This window comes from Orbicella franksi, chromosome 1, assembly GCF_964199315.1.
Source record: "Orbicella franksi chromosome 1, jaOrbFran1.1, whole genome shotgun sequence".
NCBI classification, from domain to species: domain Eukaryota; kingdom Metazoa; phylum Cnidaria; class Anthozoa; order Scleractinia; family Merulinidae; genus Orbicella; species Orbicella franksi.
In genome coordinates this window covers 7490167-7509553 of record NC_138145.1, presented here as the reverse complement: position 1 = coordinate 7509553, position 19387 = coordinate 7490167, and the positions used below count along the sequence as shown (strand labels likewise).

The 19387-nt window shown below is 40.3% G+C and overlaps 1 protein-coding gene across 1 annotated transcript; it reads left to right on the top strand.

Annotated features, from left to right (window-relative positions):
• Positions 1 to 221: 221 nt before the first annotated feature.
• LOC145487197 (uncharacterized) lies at positions 222 to 19387 on the top strand. The gene is made up of 23 exons (XM_081465927.1): positions 222 to 808; positions 3153 to 3245; positions 4459 to 4672; positions 5079 to 5243; positions 5444 to 5553; positions 6260 to 6388; positions 6940 to 7036; positions 7936 to 8057; positions 8376 to 8685; positions 9233 to 9482; positions 9996 to 10291; positions 10418 to 10669; positions 11656 to 11716; positions 12032 to 12309; positions 12923 to 13480; positions 13872 to 14123; positions 14746 to 14862; positions 15090 to 15233; positions 15671 to 15757; positions 16223 to 16465; positions 16558 to 16800; positions 17396 to 18090; positions 18311 to 19387. Exons 1-23 carry the CDS (start codon positions 651 to 653, stop codon positions 18405 to 18407), a joined length of 4971 nt encoding a protein of 1656 aa, XP_081322053.1. The 5' UTR covers positions 222 to 650; the 3' UTR covers positions 18408 to 19387.

The window sequence follows — 19387 nt, the reverse complement described above, 5'->3', positions numbered from 1 at the left end:
GTAAAACCGAACGAGATGAGAGTCGATTTGAAAAGATCGGATGGTGAACAAAGCTCTATTGAAAAAGATAAATGACATTAATATTTTTCATCAACTTGCTTTACAGCGCAATAGAGATTTCGACGCCGTTTTCCGAGCGAGATAAATTCAACAAAGATCATTAAAACTTTTGGAAAAGTTTCAGACAAAGCGGCTTGCGTCGTTTTGTCCTGGGGTAATGAAGCGTGAAGCTTTGTACTCACTGTTAGTCACTGTTAGTTGATTGGTTAGTTAATTACAGTGCGACGTTCTGATTGGCTGATGGAAATCACGGGGACTTTTGTAACCCATTCAACTGCCGCGGCGGTTTTTCGTTGCATGTGTCAACAGAGACTCGGGACGAATTTCAAATTTTGCTTCGATCGAACGCCAAAATAGATCTTTGAGGAGTTTATAGAGAGAGAAAGAAAGACTAACTCTGCTGCTACTGTGTGGAAAATTGTCAGGATCATTAAGGAGGGGGGAAATGTCAGTGGTGCAACTTTGAAGTTGCTGGTGCTATATAGTGACGCCAACTGATCGCGTCCATTGCGATCTTGTCACCTCTAAATCACTGCACGGCAAATAGCTAATTTCGTTATCATGTATTTATGGAGGAGAAAGCTTGAAAGATGAGTCGTAGGTCGAGTGCAAGTAGCAGTGTGAGCACCAGTGTTAAATCTGGCGTCGAGGACGATCCGTTGATGCGAGATTGTTATGATTTGAGACGAAGATTACTTCAGACTGAGCAGTCCCTTCAAAGTTTGAATCCGCCACATGCAACGAACGGGTAAGATTTTCGAAAATTTTGTAGAAGCTTCGGCTAAAACAGGGATAGTTTAACTATAGATACAGCAAAAAGTTTATTTATAAGTCTCTAGTAACCGTACAGATGTTCCTCCTCACCGTAAGTTCAGTTATTTCTTATTTAGGACGTCCTACTGGCAGTCACAATTGGAAGATCGTGGTGTTGTGACTGGTTTTGATCACTAGAGTTGTGATTGCAAAATGATAACACCACGGGAAATTACATTTGTGCCAAAAGTAAGCACACAGCGAAAGTATGAACTGCTCCAGTGATCTTCCGTTTAAGCTCTTTTTGCTGTTTTTTGAGATAATAACCTTACGTTGGCCTTCCTTGTTATGGGTTCGTGCGCGAGTGAGTTTCTTGTATTTACAAGAGCTTAGAAGTTTCTAAGGATAATCAGTACAGTGTAAACAACGCTTGTTACACGGGTTTCGACTTTATTCGGAATTAAAACGTTCTGAATATTTTTCACTAAACTCTGAACAACAGTTTAACTCCATGCTTTGTATTTGATCGCCAAAATATAGCCAGGTTTCATTTGACGGAAGAATTTTCAGCGTCGGGACCAGGTACATTTTTTGCGCGCGTTCCACGTTGATGTGTCGTAACCAAGGCCGCACTTTTTCCTGTTTTTAGAAACTAGAGAGTGTTTTCTCGTCAATGACAGCCTTTCGATGATTAATCGCCCTAATATACGCAATTAAGTTGGTTTACTGAGGAATCTTCCGTAATCTTAGCTTACAAGACTTTGGATTATTTTTGTAGACAAGTCGTGTGAAACACAGGGCCAGATGTTTAGTTAACATGTTTGGACATTTGAACATATTTTAACAGTAATCGTAAAGTATTTGCCTTCTCTAGAAAGCCAGCTCTTGTTGCATAACCCTGATTATTTTATAGTTTTTCTTCTTTCTCTTCAATACATTTTAGTAGATATAAAATTACATGGTGTATGTGATAATTTTCTTTAAATGGTTTATTTAATTGACCTTAATATATTAATGCATGCCTGAAAGGTAATGGTTTCGTCTTTCATCTCGTGACGTCTTCCCTTTTAAGTGTAGTGCGTACAATTGTTATGATTCACAACTCCACAAACTGAGCTACTTACGTGCAATTCATTAGAATGTGAGTGGTCCAGTTACATGTAAAAACAAGTTACCCGTATGTAATGTGCCACTATTTTTTGAGGAGAAAGTTGGGCAATTTTCACAAAAAAAATCCTGCACAGCAAAATGCTGTAAAATTGTTGTGAAAGGGGAGCCATGACGAAAAAATCAAGCAAGTTCATTCTCAACTGATTTTTAATTTTAAAAAAATGTTATTGCACAAGCTATTGCCCACCAAAAAAATTATACACAATCTTAGAGTGAGAAAAAAGTTTCATGCCCTAGAAAATTGCCCAACCCCCAAACCCCTCAAAAAATATTTGTCTGCCCATAACTAGCTAAATTCAAATTTAGGGAATGATTGTTACAGTTAAACCCTGTTATTTTGAGCTCTTAAACTTAACATAGATGTCAGGAGTTAAAAAAGCCAATAGTACATGACTGAAAAAGCTTATTCAAGTGAAAATGTTTTAAGGACATTCGCACCAATTGTTTCTGCACGTTCTTACTGTGAACGCACATTCCACGTCATGCATCAAGCACGTGCTATAGGGCAGATGGCTGTTGCTATAGCTTTACCTGGATTTAACGATCTTGGACGTTCGGTGACCCCTATTTTTCTATTGATGGATTATTTTCTCTACCAATTTTCTAGGTTTAGTGAAAAAATGAAGAAAATCTGTCAATTAGAAGTTTGAATTTTTTGCAAAATGCACCATGCACCAAATTGCACCTCCATTCTTTTTAGCACTTCGTTTATCTGTGTGGCAGTTTCAAATGCCTCTTGAAGGGTCAAGTTAAATAAAAACATTGACAACATTTGGTATTATTTATGCAACAGACCCACTTCTAGAAAATATGACTAGGATGGTTTGCCTCCGTTGACTCGCCTTCGATATTTTTAACTATAAAGCCCTGTAGACCATGCTGAATTACGTGTGCCAATTTTTCAAAATCAGGGTAGTTTTCCACACGCTTTACCTCTGAAAGGAAGTCAGTGACCCCCAATTTGTTTTTGCATTTCTGACACAAGAACTCATTATCTGACTGCAGTAAAAACTTAAAAAAATTTATGGACTGGAAAATTTTTGTGTGAACGTCCTTAAGTTTGAGATATTGAGGAGTTCAAGATACCGAAGTGCAAGATATAGAAGTATGGAGTATAAAAATATTCCACTATTTGAATGCGTAGTTCTGCTTTCTTTTTTTCTGAGTAGAAAACCACGACCAGCCCCTCAAAAACAGACTTCCTATGAAACCAGAGCTGACACAGCTGATCGAAACTTCCGCCCAAGTGCTGAAGACTTAAGGTGAGTGGCTTGTAACTTGAAATTATCAAGATGGCTTCAGAGAATCCCAACACTACTGTAAAATGTACTGAAACACATCTGGCCTAAGTTGTTCAAAGGGTGAATAACGCTGTCAACTGTGCATAAATCACTATCCAGTAGATAGCATAGTTTGTTTTGCTAACACTTATCCATTGTATAACAATTTATATGGTGGATAGTGTTATCCACCCTTTGAACAACTGGGATCTGCATCACACAGACAGCTGATCTATAACTTCATGTAAATCTTTACCCTGTTTAAGCCAACTCGTACTTACAACACTACCATCTCCACTACTGGGATGCTGGAGATGTCAAACCCTGACTGAACTGATAATTTAAAAAATATTTTCTGCTTCCAGACATGAAATGTCACTCCTATACCAGTACAATATTTTTGAAATTAAGGTACATATAAGGTTGCATCGGAGATATCCATGTACTTGCCGAAATTGGGTATCATGGAGCAGGTAGTAAGCTGGGAGTGTTGCTATTACCTCTGGATGGGATGCTTTTTCAACACAAGAGGATTCCCAGGATTTTATCAGTTGCCCAGCTAATAGGTTTTAGGATCACCCAACTAGTGGACTAGAGTGGTTTTCATTTGAGTGTCGAAAGTAATTAGACAATTACTTTGGTTTTGGTTTTGGTTTTACTATGGTTTGAGATTGGCTGAGTAGTCTAATTGGTAAGTAATTGGTTTGGTTTTGGTTTTACGACACTCAATTGAAAACCGCTCTAATGCAAATCCTGCATTTTAATTGGCTACACTACTAGAGGACTATTAGTAATAGTCGTCAAGTAGCGAAATAGGCGCAATCGAGCGTGATGCTTTCTTTCGTATTATGCCCAAATAAATATTTCGTCAACTTGCATTTGCTAACTTTATTATTGCCTTTTTCTGTCAGACTAGTTGGGTGATACTAAAACAATTAGACCCTTCGCCCTCAAGGGCCACGGGTCAATGGCCCATTCGGCTTCACCTCATGCGCTATTGCCCACAAGGGCTACGGGTCTAATTGTTAAATAGTTAGCTACGCTGTGTGAGCCTACTTCTATGTAAGTTCATGACACAATAACTCTGGTCAGAGCTGAAAACTACCAGTCTATACATCTGAAACTTATTGAACATCCTATTCAACGCTGCCAATCAAGATGATTTCAACCAGAAATGTTTTGCAATTTTTCTTAGCTTAAATGGCCCAAGAAGAAGTTATTCTTCATCTCCAGAAAGTGCTGCTGGTCAAGTGTTGACCTTGGCTGACCTTACCCCAGCTGGCTCAGAGCCAAATCTTTCCTCAAGGGGCCGCAGAGGAACGCCATTGATCAGTTCTTCCCAGCCCCTCAGGTCATCATTTCCAGACCTCAGAACTGGATCCACTCACTTGTCCCCTAGGGACCAAGAGGTACATGACTGTGTGATGTTTGCTTTTTGATCAATTTTCAGTTCCAAGCTGTAATCCCTCTTACATGTTAAGTGTATTATACAGTATAAATGAAAAAGGTATGTTTAAACCAAATTTCATTTATACCTTGTTCCAGAAAGGGTATGTTGTAAAGTTTTAACTATGAATAAATGAACATGCATGTTCTCTTTGAGGAGGTGAGTTGTAGAAATTTTCTTACTTTGTAGCTGCATTATCCTGTGGAAACTGGAATATGGCACTGGCAGCATAGACCAATTTGCTACAAGCATGGCTTTGCCCTTACCTATCTCTGTACACTCAGTTAAACCTCAATTTAACAAAACTGTTCCTTGATATTCTGTGCCTTTTCACTTTAATAAATTGCTGTCATTCTTCTCTGTTACAGCTGGATAATCGTTCTTTTGGAAGTGCTAGTGACTACGACCATGACACGATGATTAAAAGACTTTCCAGACAGCGCGAGGAAAATTCTCAACTTGTCAACCAGAATCACAAGCTCATGACAGAACTTGAGAATCTTAGCTATGATTTGCATCAGGCTAGAAACAAGGTATTAAAACAGTTGTCTGATCTGCCTAAAGAATCTGTTACATCTGAACAATTCACTTTTAAACTAGTTAATGTAATGCTGTCATAATTTGAACTAGCATGCTGCATTAGCCTTTTCTTTTCACATGGTAGTCTTGAATGCAATAACCGTTTAATATGATATTCTCAAAGTATGGTAGTTAACTTTGTTTAACATTTTAGGTGAAAATTCTTGGTCAAGAATTGGAAGTTGAACGAAAAAGACTTCCTCCAATGGAAGACAGGATAGTGAGTCTGGAGTCAGACTTAGCGTCACAAGAGGATGCTGTGAGGTATGTTGATGTCTCTTCTGTCGTGTCCCCGGTATATACATTTATTATCCAACTCTGCTTCGTAGAGTACAAATAACCCGCAGAACGAGTACAAATATCACTCAATATTTGTACTCGTCTCATTCCTCCTGGCCATGTGAAAGGTTAAAGAACTTGGCAAGTCAGAATTTTGGGACAAGAAATCTTTGGATAATAAATCACTTATTAGAGGTTTCGGTGTGTAGTATCACTGTATATTTTTACTCATTGTTTGTATTTTGACTTGCCCTACGGGCTTGTCAAAATAACCGCACAACTCGTAAAAATATACAGTGATACTGCACACCAAAACATCTGATAAGATATATGTATCTCAAATACAACAGTCGTGGCAAATATGATGATGATAAACTCACACCATCTGCAAAGGGTTATGTACAGATTTGGCAGTAGCATTTTACACTTATTGCGGGCCTATCATTCAATAACCAACATTTAGCGTTTTTGCTCGGGAAAATTGGACAGTTTTGTAAATTTCTAAAAGTGATTTCCCCTAATGTCCCTCCCCCAAACAAACAAACTAAAGAGAAAGAAGGTCAAAGAAAGCTATCATTTACTTTTAGCCCGAAGGTAATTTGATCAATGTAATTGTGATAACTGATAAGAGAAGTGCTGTGCATACATGTTATAATGTAATAAGTTATCGTGATATTTTTCTGTTCACTAGATTTGCAGAGCAAACATTGCGAGACTGCAGGGAAGAGCTTCAATCCAAAACAGAAGAACTGAGAAGTGTGCTTGAATCGTCAACTATAGCTGAAAATGAACTGAGAGAGGAAGCCAAGCTGAGGAAGAGGTACAAAAACAAGATTACAATAAAACCTTAGGCACCAAGTCATTTCTCCTTACTTTAAACTAATAGAGGTACAACAGAATACAGTGTAGCCCTCTATATACAAACTTTCTTTAGGGCCATGACGTATTCCTAAAGGACATCTGCCTATAGGCTAATGACATGCCTGCATTGAGTAATTCCAGAAAAATATCCATACCTCCCCCATGGAAGGATTTTTTTTCTAAGACCCCTCACCCCACCCCTCTTGAAATTTAAGTTAAGCTTCACACATTTCTTTAAATGTTTTGGTCTTACAGCCCCCCACCCTCACCCCCAAGAAATTCCAATCCCTTCTGTGGAGGAGTATGGATATTTTCTGGAACAGTTACTGCACTTTGTCAGAAAATTTCAGAGGGGTCTGCCAAGTTTTCTGAGCACTAAACTATTCAGTTTGTGACAGAAAAGCATCAACATACAGAATGTCTCATACACTAAGACCTCAAAGAAAAGTAAATTTTGTTTTAATAACATTTAAAATCCCATCGTTTGGTTTATTGTTAATTTGTCAACAGGGCAGAAGATCATCTCGAGGAAGCTTTGAGAAATATTGAGGAGCTCTCGGAGAAAGTTGCAGAACAAGATACCTCGATCAAATCACTTAGGAAACAGGTACCTTATTACATGAAATTTTCGCGACACGTTAATTTCGCGATTTAAAAAATATCGCGAAATTTAAGTGACGCGAAAATTAAATGTCGCGAAATTAACATGATGCGAAAATTAAGTGACTCACATAATCATTACGTCAATAATTAAAAAAGCGACTTTATTACCATTGCACACGTTTATAACAATCATTTTGAACTATTCTGTGGTAATTTTCTGGTCCTCTTCATCACAACCGCTTTCCGTCTCCGCTCCAGGTAGCACTTCTTTTGTACAATCCTCAAACTGTCCATTAACTGACTCCTTGTAATGCTGTTCCACTAGTTGCTTAAACCTTTCAATTGCCTTGTAGACACTGTGAGAACATCTTTCTTGTTACTGTTTACATAATCAGTTGCGTTTCTGTTTATTTGGACGTTGTTGATTAAGTTGTTTGATCAAATTCAGGGACATCTTAAATAACATTGACAAAGAAATATAGTGTGTCTCACTCAAAAACGCGAAATGAAAGTGTGTCAAAATGCAAAATTTTCGCAAAATCGCGAAATTAACGTGTCGCGAAAATTTCATGTAATAAGGTAATAGCAGGATTGGTAATACAACTTGAGGATGAATCTTAAATGATAGCTACAAATTTGACAGATTCGTTTGAATTGTTTTAAAAAACTAAGTTGTAAGACAAAGGTCGTTCGTTAAAGTATTAACAATCTAACACATTTTTCAGTTTTTTTTCCTATTCGTGGGCCTACTCCTGGATCTAGCGCAAGTCAGACTGGGAGATTGTGGTGGTTCATTGAGGGTGCGACTTTTGTTACTCTTCCTCGGATGTCGAGGGCGGAGTGTTACCAGTTTTACGCGGTGTTTCGTCTTGATAACGGTTCTTGTATTTGCCATCACTACAGCTTTCAGACCGCGAGAGGCACTGGAAGGAGGTTAGTTCCCAGTCCCAGCGGGAAAAAGATGAGCTGTTGGAGAGAGAGGCCACGTTACAAGAGCGAATGACGGACCTTCAGGAAGAGATCAGGTTAGATCATCAAATGTATAGACTGAAATTAAATTGTATCCTATTTATGTTCTTTATACCACGAGTGGCAGTCTCTGACTGATAGGTTAGAATAAACGTTCATGGAAACGGTTTTAGAGCTTGAATACTATAAATTAAACTTGAGCAATCTTTTCGAAATCGTCTTAAACACTTATCGCCCAAAACTTGTTTTTTTCGGTGCTAAACAGAGACAAATTTTGTTGGACGAATTAAGGTTTCGCAAATCCTGTAGCTAAATATGCGTATACACATTCGATTTACAGTTCACTGTAAGCGAAGCATTTTCTTCTACTGCAGACTTCTCCAAGCCGAAGGAACTGCCAAAGAAGACAGCCAGACATCTATACAACACGAAAATACCAGTTTACGAGCGACTATTTCACGCCAGAGCCAAAAAATTGGCCGAATTGAAAACGAACTTAGAAAAAATGAACTGTTATTGAAGGACCAGGGAGAACTACAAAGTACTGTGGAGAAACAACGAGAGAAAATCATCCAATACCAGCGGGAGATTGAGGAGACCAAACTTCACATGGCACGACTTGAAGAACTGGTTCATCAGGTTCAGGAACAGAGCATGAAGGAACACGTGATTGCCACGCCTTCTGTGAGTGTTTTTAGAACGGTTACGTCACACCTTTTTAGGGTTTGCTGTGATGTATAGACCGGTGTTAAAAATGATAGCGTGTTCTGACATGCTTAGAATTTCATTTTGTTCGATATATGAACGAGATATGAGTATTTCAAGATCCGCCTACTTGCTGCTTCATAGCCGTCCCTTTACGTAATATGCGCTGTCACATAGTACCTTGTGTCTAAATCGAGAACGGAACAAAAACGTGGCCTACCGGAGGAATTAGAATGTGTTTCCTGTTCCTTATCTCAGCTTGCATAGAAAAGAACTGGTGATAAGCGGCTGATCAATATTCTTTTTTCTCTATTTCGCTTGCTGTCTCATACACGTATTTGTTTTATACTCCATTAAGGAACCGTTACTAGTGTTTTTATGGCTTCTCTGCTTCTGTTGTTCATCTACGATGAAATGCACAGCCATATATTTCGTTTACACGATACATGTAAGAGTAAAATGATCGAAAACATGCGATAAAATTCTTCTCGTGATTCAACAATATTTGACCGTTTTCTATCTTCAGACCAGCGATAGCGGCATCTGTAGTAGCACCCAGACTATCGACGGTTATAACAGCATCAGTCCACGAAACATGGGCAGCTATATACACGATGACGTAGAAAACGAGCGTGATCACGTGACGGGCAGCGGTGGGACAGCGCGGGCGGTCATTGCTGATCTCAAGCTCAAACTGGCGATGAAAGAAGCCGAGATTCAGAAACTACAGGCTACTGCCGTAGCGCGGGCAGCCGCTCAGCAGAAACACATAGCGGGTGAGTAATAAGCTTGTTCTTAGGTGTGGTGGGGATAATTTGGCAGTTATTATGGAGTCATCTTCTTCCTGCAATATCTTAGCATCTTTGAGCTTAAGTTTCCCTTTTAGCCTGGGTAATCGACACTTGACGGCTTAGCTTACAACAAACTTTAGGTATTCTGATTTGCAAGGTGTTTTGGGCAGACTTTTTTTTGTGGGGGGGGGGGGGGGGGGGACTGGAGGGATTTCATCCCTTTCACTTCAGTACTGAATCCAGAAACAAATGCCTTCCGAGCATGGTGACCAAGTACTTGGCTTGCGAGTAGCGTCATGTGTTCGATTTATCACCAAAAATGTTTGCGCCGCAAATTTCTCCGGATGCGCTGGACAGAGAGCCATTAAAAGTAGCCATGTTTATTCCAGATTCATAGTTTTTGACTGTTTATCCCAGGGATAAATGACAAAACGACCCAGAGGCCTATTTTTATCATTTTTGTGTTTTGATTTCTCGTGTGCGCAATTTTTTCCTCAGGTTTAGCCGGCGATGGTGGGGTTATGGACGGCTTAAGGACAGAGCTGTCTGCCATCGTTGAACGCAGTCGGATTGGTGATCGCAAGCAGCAGGAACTAGAACAGATCATTACACGCTTAGAGGATGAGCTGGCGCGTCACTCCACACAAACTGTACAACTAGAGGAACGGCTGGCGGACAAAATGGCGCAAATTGCGTCACTGGAAAGTAAGCTCGGTCAGAGAAATCTCAAGGTGGTCGATTTACAGAACGAACTGGAAGAAAAGATTTCAGAAAATGGCATTCTACAGCGAGAGGTAAGAAATATTGTTAAGGAATACAGGAGAATTAAATCACTCAAACACTGTACATGGTTTCGCACTATGCATATGCGTTTAAAGGTGGTACTAGGTTAGCTTTGTTAATTCTTTTTACTTTCTAAGGTACGGCAGGCGACGTCACGCTTAGGTAGCATCGAGAAACAGCTGACTGACAGGACATCAGAATCAGGTTTACATGAAGCAAAACTTAAAGAGCTTCAAGAAGAGCTAGAGTCCAGGACCCGGCGCAATGGAGAGTTGGAAGGAGCACTGGAAGCCAAGGAAATAGAACTGAAGGAATCGGCATCACTTGTGGACAGAGTGAAAGCGTTACACGGTGAACAGTGTCACGAACTACAGAGACAGATAGAGGAGGTAAGGAAAAGGAGAATTATGAAGTCTGCTGTAAAAGCGGGCTTAGATCAGTCCGCGTATAGGTCAAGGCTAGTTTGAGCGCAATAACAATAATAATAATAATAATAATAATAATAATAATAATAATAATAATAATAATAATAACAACAACGACACCAACAACAACTTTATTTAAGTGTCGAATGTATTTAGCACTATTGTGCTAATTGGGACACTGTAAATAAGTAACGAAATATTGCAAATAGAAAATAAACTATTAAGAATCCCAACTGGTGGGAGGCTGACCAGTTGGCTATTTACACAACGCAGTCGAGGGGTTGAACTCGGGACTACCGAGAACAAATCCAGATAGCAGTAGGGTGGAGGATTTGAACCAGGGACCTCCAGATTTCACATGCAGTGCCCTAAACCACTCGGCCACGCTTCCTCCCTAAGAACAAGTGCCTCCCTCCAAGAACAAGTGTAACCATATGCATTAGCTAGTAGGAAAACATATGGTCTGGAGTATTGGAGAACACTTGTTCTACTTTTGTTTTAGCTTATGCATGTGTCACGGTGATTCCCAGAGTGGTGTGACTTTGATTCGGTCTTCTTATTCCTGTGCTTGTGATTCCGCAAGTGAAAAGTAGCCAGCCCTAAACTAAGAGTCCTGTTGAACAGGAGATATGGATCTCGAGCCGTTTTAAATGTTATTTGTTATTTGCGATATTTTATAAAATAAATTTGTAAAGAAAGCTTTGAAGCTTTTCTCGAACCTTCGCGTGTTTGGATCAGGCCGCTATGCGATAAACAGCGCTACATTTTTTATTTCTTTAGTTCAGTTTCAGCACATGACTTACACACATAAACAATAGCCGCGTTTGTTACGTTCATGAAGTAAGAACGTAATAATAACTGAAAATAATTCGTGCCTGTTTGGGTATCCCCATGTAAACATCGCTTAAGTAACAACGTTGATTTACTGAAGTTTCTTTTCCCCATTTCAGTTGCAGAGAACATTTGAAGAGAAAAACGCTATCGTAGCTCACCTGGAAACGTCCTTGGCAGGTACAATAACGTTCGAAGTTCCCATTTAGCATTTATAAGGGCTTCAAAAAAACGTTCATTTGGTAGACAATGTCAATTAAACTTTGTAGAGGGGAAAGGCAGTTGAAAACACTTTATTTGACTTGTTATTAATTTTGGTAAGGAACTGACTTGAAGGGGACAAGTGAAAGGATTATTTCATGATGAAGTCTTTGATGAAATCTCTCTAACATAACGAACAAAGATGATTTCTTAGCAGTACAAACCATGCTTTCTACGTCTTCATGCAATTTGGCAATTGTATTAGATTGCTATATCGTTTACTTTCTGTTGCAGCCTCTCGCCAAGAGCTTAATCTCAAAAAGTCAGTTGCTGACCAAATGGAACGAGCTCTCAAAGAACAAAAACAAGAAATCGAAACACGAGACACGCAATCGGCTCAACATGGCCAAAAACTGGAAAAACTGGAAGAGCAGGCTGACAAGGCCACGCAACAGGTCAGAAAGATGGAGGTGTCACTGGCGGAGTGTCACAAGGAGATTGAGATGTACATTGGTCAGTTAAAGGAAGCCCGCGACGCGCATGAGCAGGAGCTGGAAGAGCGGAGACTGGAGGTGAGATGCATAATAACAAAATTTGAAAGACAACCAAAATAGCGGGGTTTTATTTCAATAGCCCTTTCGCGGTTAAATGTTCTCTTTACATTAGAACATAATCGAGCATGTACAGTATGTGAAGCAACTTCGGCCAATTTTGCAGTTTCTGCCCGAAATATTACCCCGCATTCACGTTGGATTACATTGTAATGCAAGTGAAAAATGTTCACCGCGAAATGGGCTATTGAGTGTCGTGAGACCAGAAGCAAAGTAATGACTCTGGCGAATCACAAAGGACGGAGACAATTGATCCAGTGAACCAATTAGATTTCAAAACAAATACATGTAGCTTACGCAAAGCGCGGGAAAACGAGTAAGTTACGATTGGTCAGTTTGGTTTTACTTCTGATTGGATGAGAAAAACTTGCAAGTATTTAAGCGAATAGCTTATCATAGTAATACAAAATCAAAGCAGATGTCGACTCTCAAGTGAAAACAGCCCTATACTACATTGCGTAATTTATAAGGAGAATAAAGAGAAAGAAAACCGAAAACAACATTTCGATAAACATACACTTGCTGCAAATAAAGGCCGGCGTTTCTTACTCTGTCGTTGTTGAATATTTCTTAGATATCCAAATTGGAAAAGGCATTACAGCAGACTTTGTCAGACTTACATCAGAAAAACGAACAGATTGTTCAGCTGGAAGGCATAGTCGCAGATCAACAGAACGCGTTGAAAAAGGAACAGGAGAGAATGCGTGACTTGGAAGAGTCACGCTCTCATCTTCAACAACAAGTAGCTATTCTTGAAGAAGAAATGAATCGTGAACGAAACACATCGCAAATGGAGTGCAGCGAATTACAACAAAGGCTTCAAGGAGCCAAAGACGATATTGACGAAAGAACTCGACAAATTAACGAACTGAACTCAACGTTGAGGGAAGTTCATAAAGACATGAAACACAGTTCAGCGAGTATTGTTGAATTGGAACAGCTTTTACAGCAATCTAGAACCCAGTGCGACAAAAAGACCGCGCAAGCACAGACTCTGGACCAGGCCCTCAAAGAAACGCGGAAGCAGCTGTCCGATATGACAAAGAAAAACGGGGAACTGGAAGAGAGGTTGCGTCAAACGGAGAGCGAATATTCAGAAATGACGGAACAAAATTCGCAGCTAGATACTGAGGTGTGCCTTCATAAGACTTATTTAAAACTGCCCTTTGGTGTTTACATTGATGAAGGTCTTGCTGTATACTTTCCCTAGTTGAGAAAGAAGGAGGGTTGCAAATACCAAATTTTGCTTAGGAGGAGAGAAAGTTATTAATTTTGAGGATTGTTGTTATCAGTACTCAAGGTATGAAAGGAGACCTCCCATTTATTAGCCACTTTGAAACCAATTTCTTGGTGTCAGATATGATTTTAAAACGACAGCCAAGGGGCGTAGAAATGAAGAGAGAAAGACAGAGAAACATTGCATGACAAAATCTCATCAAAAAGCGTCACACAATCGCCGTTAAAAATCCGTGACCGCGTGACATAATTGTTAAAAATCCGTGACCCAGCTCTTTCTCCTTCAGGTGAATAAAATCCAAACCGAGTTGCAAGATACGATCTCACAGCTGAAATCTCTGCAAGACGTGTTGCAGACGAGTCAGAAGGAAGTACAGGAGAAAGGAAAGAAAGTTGAGGAACTGGACAAAATGTTGAACGAGAGCATGGAAGAACTGCAACAGAAGGACAAGAACTTAAAAGAGAAGGAAAGCAAAGTGGTGGAACTTGACAAAGCACTCAAGGAAAGACAGTGGGAACTGAAACAGAAAGCAGCACAGGTGAGGAACGACACTGATAGCTTAACACGCTTCTAACATTTTAGGCAACTTTGTTGTTTCTTCCCGAAGTTAACTCGCATCGGTGAAAACTTAAAGGCTTTTCTTTTATCTTCAGCAGTTACCAATTAATTAAATCTCTTCTCTCTAGAGGACTTGTCCAAAACGTGTGAAAATAGCTGCGGAGAATGTGATTTTCATCTTCAGAATACGGTTCAAAATGACAGAATTGTTCTGGACTAAGCTGAATGAAACGGACTATTGTGGCTTCCAGCTAATCGTGCAACAATGTTGCATTGCATGTTGAAGAGGATTGTGGGATGTATTACCATTCTTGTTGCAAGTTGTGGCCACATTGTACACAAAGTTGAAGTCGTTTTTACCTCTCGAAGGGGCGCTTTCCAACTTGCAAAGCAACGTTGTCGCGTGTCAGATAGAAGAAACTGCTCATATTTCTTGGCCCTAAAACCTGGTATAAGAAACAAACCTTTGGGAGACGAGCTTTTGAAAGCAGTCTTTTAAGTTAACGCGGACGTTGACGTGGTCTGACAGACTAAAAGCAATGTCCAAAATATTTCAATCCCTTTGTTTACGTCGCCACTAACTCTTTTTGGGGGGTTGCCAGGTTACCCAGCTGGATATGACCATGAAGGAACACAAGAGTGAACTGCAACAGAAGGTCATCACTTTAGAGCATGCGCTCAACCAGGCTCGATACGAACTCAGCGAGAGAGCTGTGGAGGTAAATAACACGCGCAACAAACCATTCTTTCTCGTATTATCAAACGTGCTGTCACTAGCATAGAACAGGTTTTATCATAAAAACGATGAGGTAGTGAAGACTCAGTGAAAACCACTCGTTCAGAATCAAATCACTAGCCCTTTTGACTTCGAGAGTGCATTTTGTTGTACACTGTTGTGTTATTGAAGTTTTTACTGAGAAGTATGTTTTGTTCATTTCCTCGACAGATTGCTGAACTGAAAGCCAAACGAGACCAGAATCAAGAGCAAGAGAAGCAGAAGAGAACCAGAATTGAACATTTAGAGAAAACGGTTAAACAACAGCAGCAAGAGCTGAAGAAGCGCGCCTCGCAGGTGGCGGAGTTTGAGAGAGTAAGAATTTGGTTTGAATTTTTAAATTTTCTCAGCAGCTGGCTAAATTTCAATAACGCATTAAAACATCGAAAAACCAGAAGAAAAACCCGCCTGTGAAAACAGTAATTGGCCCCTACGTAATTTCCAGAGCCGAGGACAACACTGTTACCAAGCGCGAAAACTCGTGTAAGCCAAGTCAGGCTTGGTTTCGGTACTGGCTAGCTTTGGTTTTGCTTCTTATCGGTTCAAAAATTTATATTCTCTGATTGGTTATGGCACAGTCTACAAGTTTTTAACTTGACAAACCTTAAACCAAAGCGATTGTTCAATTACCTTTGAAACTCAACTGCGACTCAACAGAAGCGCTTTGAGACCGACATCCAAATGCGGAACAAATTTGAATAGGCAAGTGAGGTCAACTTTTTTTCTGCTAACTGTTTCCTTTGGGTTTTTAGGAGATCAACAAGTTGCAGAAGAGGCGTGAAGATTCTGACGAGACGAGTCAAGAACTGCGCTTGGCGCGAGAACAACTTCAGAACACGGTATCGCTACCTTTTACCGAACAACTTTATTCCTATGTAATGAACTAGTCTAAAGTGCAAAGGGATAGTGACGGGAAAGACAAATTTCAGGACTATGTCATGCAGAAGAGACTCTATCAACATAACGTTCGTTATTTTTTCCAACATAGCGATTTAATAACTTAAGATCGAGCGAAACCTCAAAATCTGATCAGGTTAGTTTTGTCATAAAATTGCTAGTATAATTCGTATAGAATTTTAAATCTTGGAATTTGTTGTGAATTCTGAGCACATGGTTTTCTGTATGTATATACGAAAGTAGGTTTCGAGTGTTTTGTGTTGAAACATGAATAAACTTTTCACAGCGAAGCGATGTCAGCAAACAAAACTGTTTGGTATTTTGGTCCACCATGTGTATATTTCTGTGTAAATGTGATTGATTCACATTTTTAATGATCAGATTTGTTTACAATTTCTTATCTGTAGCACGCAGAACTGATGGAAGCCCGCCGTGATCTCTTGAAATGTCAGCGGACTGAGCAGGAGCTAATCCATGAACTTGATGACGCGCATGTCCTGTTAACCACAAAGGAAGGAGACTGTTCCAGGCTTGCAAAGGAACTTGGGGCGGCTCAGGTACGAGAGGCTCAGGCGGAAGCTAAATGTGTACAGGAAATGAGGAAGGCACAACAACAACACGAGCTGAAACAGGCTACTCAGGATCAAGAGGTGAGAATGAACAAGCAGTCCCATTTAAATGACGGGGCAACGATTTAGCAGTCCTATTTTTGAATAACTCTCTTCTCCTTTCACTTTGTCAGGTCCAACGCTTACAAGAAGACCACGTCAAAGCAATCGCGCAGAAAGACGAAAGTGACGCCGCCCATCGGTTGGAGATTCAAAGATTGCAAGAACAAGACAGACGACGCGCCCAGGATTTAGCGCGGGCACAGGAGCAAAATGCGACTTTAGTAGAGGATAACAGAAGCTTGGCTTCTCAACTCGTGTTGTACCAAGATGATGCGAAGGCGACAAGCGAGATGTTAGTTATCAAGGACGCTGAGGTAATAACTAAAGGTTGTTTGCATGATTGTTTTTGTTCCAAATAGTTTAAAGAATGCTGAAGATAAGGTTTAGTAGCATCTTCTTTCTGTGGCCACCATTGGTTGACAGAAATTTAACAAATAAATGTACCATTTCTCCAGGAAGACAAACTATCACCGAGTAGTTTTAAGTTTTCCTTTGGTTAAGCCTCTTTAGGCGTTTCGTTAGCTGGGGAGCAGCGCGTGTAGACCTCGTAGGTTTTCTTTCTTTTTTTTTTTGTTCTATTTTGTTTTGTTGTTTTGTTTATGAAGAAACAAAGATATTGAAAATGTTGATATTTTGTATTTTATAATTGCCATACTTTGAGCTGCTCATTAACAAACCGAACGCCTGAATTGAGCCACAGTAAGTTTTTTTTCATGGCAACTAGATTTATCGCACGGTAATAAAGGCAATTAAATTTATTTCTTAAATTACAATTCAAGTTTGCACGAAGTTTAAAGTTGTTCGTCACCATTTGTGTAGTTGTGAGTTTAGACAGAATGCCAAAGTCGGCTAGTTCTCAAGTTTTACGGGTCACTTTAACTCGTATCTGTCGTTGTTTCCACATCACAGATCGCTCGTCTGGAGGCCAAAGTATCCGGATACGAGCGGGCTACATTCGGCTCAAGTGCTCGGCTTGATTCGACAGGGCGAGTTACTCCGAGAGGTACAAGAACAGCCACACACATGCGCCATGTAACCTCGCCAAGAACCGTGTCCAAATCTTCGGTCAGCGGTATGAAGAAAAGCAGCTCGGACCAAAACCTTCATGACTTGTCGACCAACAGCACGCTGGTGACGTTCAGTCATCTCAACGCCCAAGACAGGATAGAGAGTCGCGCGTACCCTCAAATTCCATCTGTTCATGTGAGCCAAGATCACTCGTCACGCAGTCAGAATTCGTATTCTCTCCCGCAAGACCACAGCAGAAAAGTTAGGTCAAGCTTGGAAACACTCGAGGGACTCCTCAAGCAAGCTAACATGGAGATGGCGCGAGAAAGCCTGCCCTTGCTTCTCAACGCCTCCACGTCACAACCTGGTGACGTCACACTCTCTACCGCTGACCTCAACAGCACGCAGCCTTCTCCGCCCCAGAAGGAAGAGCGCGACAGAACTGGTGAAGTCGAGAATGGTATAAGCGATGAACACGAAGAGCAGGTCAGCGGTTTGTATGAAAACCTTCATGAACAGTTAGAGAGAAAGAAAGCGTCACTGGGTATGTCACGTGATCGAGGAAACGATGAGGATTCGCTGGATCCTGAGAGATGGTGAGTTCGTGGACATTTTGAATTTCTATGAAACATCTAAATAGGACTGTCTATGGCTATGTTGAAACACGATACAAAGTTACAGGCTTCATTTTGACTCGCAAGTTTGGCGAGCGAGGATCACTACATGTTGACTGTTTCACATTGTATCTCTTTTTATTGTTTTGGTTCTAACTGAATTTCTTTCTTTCTTTCTTTCTTTCTTTCTGTCTTTTTGCAGTCGTGCCAGTCTTCAACAACGCTTGGCTCTTAACGAAGCAAGAAGAAAAAACATCGACCAACAGTTACTGGAAATGCAACAAAGCGCGGTATCTTAGAAGCGCCTTGGAACCATAAATACGCTACTGGGCGCCAGCAGAGAAGCCTGCGGAATAATTACTGTTCAATCGCACAAAGAGTAAAATGATGGTTGCATCGAACTCGAGAGTTCGCCCACGTATTAATTAAGCACAGGGTTGGAAACTGGAATCAGGAACGCGATCAGGGGATTGCGTGTATGTAAATAAGCTTTACGCACTGCACATTAGTCAAATATACACATCGGAAAACATTTTATACCTAGAATCCAAACGACATTCAAGCCAAAAAAATAATATATAAGAAAATGTAGATTCACCTCACGGTAAACTTCTAGGCTCGGTTTTTGAATACGATTAGCACTATTTCAGGGTAAAATCTTGAGAGAGATATGTCAGAACAAAACTAAACTTCAAGTTAATCCTGCTTGAAGCGAAAGCTCCAAGTGACAAGAGTTCTTTCTCTCACGGGATCGACTCTTTCGTTCGTATCAAATTTAATGACTCATAATCTGCGGTTTATTTTCATCCAGAATTGCTGGATAAACGTGTTTGATCTAATAAGCCGAGGCGCAAGAGTTGATAAGAGTTTTCGCCCGTTTGGAAGTACAAAACAAACGACGATCGTAACATGTTCAAAGTAGGCAAGACGTTGTTTGGTTCCCAGGCCTCGATATTTCGCCGTGTTCAATTGTTTTGGGGTTACGTGGTCCGAGTGAAAAAAACGTTACTGTTCGACTCGGATCGGGAAAAAAGCCGTACAGGAACTAGGCATGGCGTTTTGCTTACTTTCAGGTCGTTTAGCTGCATGCTGGCGATAGTTGATGAAAGTGAAGTCGAAGAAAATTCTTTTATGATACGGGATTATCCAACTTTATAATATAGATAGGACCCTGCGCGCACTCTGATTGGTCAAAAACCGATGTTTTATCAGAGTATAAAACAAAAAGCGTGTTTTATTGTTTTTCGTTACATTACCTCTATATCATAAAGACATGTGA

Coding starts and splice junctions, on each gene's coding strand:
- LOC145487197 (XM_081465927.1), top strand. CDS start 651: ATGAGTCGTAGGTCGAGTGCAAGTAGCAGTGTGAGCACCAGTGTTAAA. Junction 5,244..5,443: donor TGCATCAGGCTAGAAACAAG/GTATTAAAACAG, acceptor TTAACATTTTAG/GTGAAAATTCTTGGTCAAGA. Junction 14,124..14,745: donor TGAAACAGAAAGCAGCACAG/GTGAGGAACGAC, acceptor GGGGGTTGCCAG/GTTACCCAGCTGGATATGAC.